Here is a 5,045-nt window from a genome sequence, read left to right on the forward strand (position 1 = left end):
ATTATTATTATTATTATTATTATTATTATTATTATTATTATTATTATTATTAAAAACTATAACCAGGTTTCCAATTCTCAGTACCTGACCCCTGAGACTTTTTTTATCAGCAGGAATTATTGTTAGGGTTGCCAGTTCTCAGGGACTGGTCTCCAGTTTTTGTGCATCATTTCCAGATGGGAGACAAGGGTGCAAATTTTCCAATTTAGGTGGGCTCAGCTCTGAGCAAGAAGAAAGGGCTGTGCAGATTTCCAGTTCAGCTGTTAAAACAGCAGCTTGCTACAGTTGCTGCAACTTTCACAGACTCTCCGGGGTTAAACTCTTCCTTCTCTTCCACTCATTGTGGTGCCTGTCTCACCTTCCATTCTGCTCTGCTTCTGCTTTCTCATAGAAGCAAGTAGACTAGGTGAAATGTTCTTTATCTCATCTTCCTAAGTAAGTGAAAAGGATTAAAATCCTTTCACCTTGACCTGAGAGCAGCCCTTTTAGCAAAGATTTTTGCCTTAATGTGCAAAAAGAGAAATATTGTGTGGGTGTGTTTGACTGACAAGCTATGAATGAATATAATTGACATTTAATGTATAACACCTAAAGACATCACCATGGTCCATCTCTAGACCTCAGATTTTATTCTAGAAACCTCAGGGTCTGCGATGATCCTGAACTGGCAATCCTAACTGTAACATTATTTGCCACACCTACCCCACCTCTTAGATTCTTCTGCTTCCTCTGAGTTTATCTGCATCTATTCCTGGTGAAATTCAAAATACTTGGGTGTGGTTTTACAAAATAAAGACCTAGGAGAGATGTTCCTGGTGCAGATTAAAACTGCTAATAATTGTTTGCATGACAACACAGCCACCCACACTTTTGGACTCTTTAGGGATGTTGCTATAGAGACTGTCCCGATGTGGGCCTGCAGATAGCAATAGCAATAGCAATAGCAAGTACATTTCTGTACTGTTTATCGGGGAACTAGCACTCCCTAAGTGCTTTACAATGTATAAGCCAATTGCCCCCAACAAGCTGGGTACTCGTTTTACTGACCTACAAAAGGATGGAAGGCTGAGTGGACCTTGGAGCCCTGCCTGGGATCAAACTCACAACCTTGTAGCTGCAGTACCAGCATTTAACCACTGTGCCACCAGGGCTTCTACTTCCAAAAATGACCAAAATACCAAAGTCCTGTTCAACACAAGTCTCATCCTCCATGAAAAACAAGCAGAGCTTGAAAAAGCTACTTTTGGAGACATTAATTCTGATAATCAACATAGGAAAATGGCTCCTAATATGCTTCTGGTCTGAATTCAGGATGCTTACATTGATATTTAAAAGCCCTAAACAGATCACAATACAGTGGATCCTCCACATTCATTGTGGTTAGGTGCACAGTGGGAAACCTGCAAAAAAAAAAAACACTGCTTTTTAACATAAGAAAACACCTCTCTAGGAATCTTTAGGTCCCCCAACACAATTCTATAGTCAACATCCACCACAGGTTGACCATAGAATCATACTGGAGTACCTACAAATGCCTAGAGAGAATCTCTAGGTGACACTACACCCAACGTCTGGAGGACCTAGAGATTCCTGAGAGAACATATTAATCAAATCCACAAAGAATCAAATCCACAAAAGTCAAAGCTGCAAATGTGGAGGGTTGACTGTACTTGAGGGAACAGCTCTCCCTATATATGCCTGCCCAAGGATTGGGGTCTACTGGAGCAGACCATCTCTTTGTCCCAACGCTAGAAGAAATACACTATGTGAGGATGTGGAATAGGGTCTTCTCAGCTGTGCACCCTAGTTACAGAATGCTCTCCCGTTCAAGGCCTGATTGACACCAATGCTGGCTTCATTTTGGCACCAGTAAAAAACATGCTTGTTTATTAAAACCTTTGGAGCCTAAATGATATACTTCTAAATAGTTATGTGGATGGTTTTAAACTGTTTTAACCTGTCATAGTGTATAATGTGTGTTTATTTAAATTGTTTTTATTGTTTTAAATTGTTTTATCTGCTTAAATTGAGTTTGCTTATATGCTGCCCTGAGATCTAATAATATAGGGTGGGATATAAATACCTCAATTAATTTTTTTAAAAAAATAATAATCAAATACAGTTGGCTAGGGGGTCCTTGGAGTTATAGTAAAAAAAAATAACTTTATCAAGCTCTATATACAGTTAATGTATTTATGGTGGGAGTCACACATGTCTACAATGTACTTATAAACCTGGGCAGCATTTTCTCTAATCAGCAACATTGGAAGTATAGGCTTGCAGATTTGCGCTCGAATGCACATTGTGGCAGGTGGAAGAGCCTGCTGTCTTCTCTCACAGTGCACACCGATGCAAAGTGTATTGTTTGAGTAGGCCTAAAGAAAGAGACTGACAGCTGTGGAAGGGAAAAACCTTTGGGGGACGGGGTCCACAGCTGACCCAAGCCATTTTGCTGCCTGAGGGAGAACAACAAATGGAATGTTCATGCAGATAGACACCTACTGCAATAAAGCAACAAATCCCACAAGAATCCCCCTCTCCAGTAAAAACACAGGAATCATGAGCATAACTAACCCTTGGTTGCCCTTTCATGACCCCCAAAAATATACCGCTTGAGGCAGCCACAGTCCCACAGACTGCGTAATGTTAGAGCCGGCCAGTAGGGATTCCTAAAGAATCTGAAGCAAGCTAGCAAATACGCTTCCTGCTCCAAGGTTGCTGATTTTCTTCCAATATGTTCTGTTTCTGGGTTTTGTAAATAACATAGCAGTGTTATTTGCATCAATATTCCATGGGCTCCCGCACCCAAAAGAAGATAAGCCTGTCATCCTGAGCACATTTACTATGGAATAACTGCCCCAAATTCAGTAGGACTTACTACAGTGGGAATAGATTTGTGTGGGAATATGATGTAGGCACTGCTGCATTACCTTTAGTATTCCCAGATCTCAGGGCATGGCCACTGTTCTCCAGTCCTCAGGGCAAAGACAAAGACTCTGACAGTGCAGCTTTGAAACGTATATGTGTGTGTTTGTGTGCATGATTTTTTCTTAATTGTTAAGACTTGGTATTTTTTATTATTTGAATGGCACATTCTGTACAGCTGTGGTTGATGTTTAATGTATCATGCTTAGCAATCTCACTGTGGGATGCCCCTTGTAACATTGCCTTTGTAACACATCAGTCCCCATACTCTGTGAGGTCTCAGGTTTTAGCACTGAAGTCTCAAGGCCAGAGAGTATCCTAATATGCCAATCCTGATTACCTCTGAAACTTGTTACCGGTCAGGAAAATAAGGCCAGGGCTATAAGGAAGCTAAGGCTTCCAGGGCACAATATCCCATGACTTTCTGATTCGTAAGGAAGAGGATGTCAGCTGCCACCCGCATCTCAGATTTCTCCAAGCATTACTGCAATGTCCATGTGGCAAGGGAAGGAGGATGGATTTTCCCATCAATTATATTTTGTTATGAACTACCTCTGTTGTAATGCAAAGTGTAGTGTGACTTGGTCCTGAATGGGTAATTAAGACACATTGGCTGTACAAACACTCTACCCCTGGTTGAAGTGAAAACTGCTAGAACCGTGTTGCCAGCATGAAACAAGAGATTTGCATTTATTTATTTATGGATGGGCTTTCCTTAGGGACATGCCTATGTGTACTGCCAGGATGAGTGCTTGAACTTCAAAATTTTCCATTACACCACCGAATAGGGCAAGGGCATAACAGAGGTGAGGCAGGAGTTGTAATATTACAAGACAAATGCTAACCTTTTGTTACAGTATTAACCTATATTTTTAAAGAATAGAGCACATCCCAGTTTGTATCAAAGCAAATAGCATCCAGAAACTCAGTATACATCAGAAACAAAAACTGTTTTGTTTTTTAAAAAACAGTCCCTGCCATCTGTGGTATGCAAAGCCAAGCATCTCACAATTGGAGCATGATCTGATATGCCTGTTAACCACAACTCAATAGGTAGACTTCTAAGCTTTTCCAGGTCTGCAGAGAAAATGGAGCATGGGTTTCTCCCTTAGAAAGCAGACACTGCTCTTTGTCACACAAACCAGGAATTCCAGATTCACACGATTTTATTTAATCAAGAATATTGCCATTTCCACTTTTAAACCTATGTACAACGGTTTTCTTTAAGCTGCTCAGAATGTGAATGTGGCTTAAACCATTTTATTCTGGGAATAACTCTATGAAATAAGTCAGCCTCCAAGGTCACTAGGAAGAAGGGATTTGAAGCCAAGATTTAGGGTTTCAGAGAGGCAATTGCACAACAATTCTATCTTTCCCTCCTTAGAGATAATGTGACAGTGGGTGCCTGGGCTTCCACATAGAACTTTTAATACATATTTTGTACAGGTCACTAAGAAAATTTTACAGGGCTTCCAGAGAAAACTGCCACTGCTAATCATCACCCCATATTTTATCTCCCTTTCCTCTATATTTCCACTGAAAGGGAAGTCAGAAAGATTCAAATCAAAAGCATAAATCTTGGTGTACATTTTCTCTAGTGCTTTGCTCCCACAGTTTTCCATGATGCACATCACCTTTCCTGCTTCCTTGACCTTTCTCTGTCCACCTATCCTGACATGTAAAGTGTTGTGAGAATGTGTGCACACATTTTGTATACTTGAATGCACACTTTTTAAAAAAGGTTAATTAGAATTCTAGAATTTCAAAGTATTTCAAGTTTAGCTTTTTTGAATTTTTTCTGTGCTAGTCCTCCACCTCTCTTTTAATTTTTCCATTTCAGAAAAGAAGGTGCATTTTTTTGCAGAGGAAAGGGATATACCCATAAACAAGATGTTTTAAGAGGATTTCCACCCAAGCCAAACATTATAATTAGATAATGTCACACTTTCTTTCTGAAAACTAGAATGCAGAATCAGACAAAAGTGCTTGGTTTCCACATTTCAAAGAATCAATTTGACTGTCTTCAGAAGAAAAAGAAACAGTCAAAAACATGTCAGCCATCACCTGCACACGTCGAGGAAAGGAGCACAGAAAGATCCACCATGTCCAAAACATCTAAA

The 5,045-nt window shown here is 40.0% G+C and overlaps 1 protein-coding gene across 1 annotated transcript in view; it reads right to left on the reverse strand.

Moving 5' to 3' along the window:
- The window catches only part of MYRFL (myelin regulatory factor like), a 59,769-nt gene that overhangs the window by 29,490 nt on the left and 25,234 nt on the right, over positions 1-5,045 (reverse strand). Inside the window, 1 exon segment of the mRNA XM_042468003.1 lies at positions 4,428-4,596. Within this exon segment, the coding sequence (XP_042323937.1) occupies positions 4,428-4,596 (169 nt within the window).

This window comes from Sceloporus undulatus, chromosome 5 (genome assembly GCF_019175285.1).
Source record: "Sceloporus undulatus isolate JIND9_A2432 ecotype Alabama chromosome 5, SceUnd_v1.1, whole genome shotgun sequence".
NCBI lineage: Eukaryota > Metazoa > Chordata > Lepidosauria > Squamata > Phrynosomatidae > Sceloporus > Sceloporus undulatus.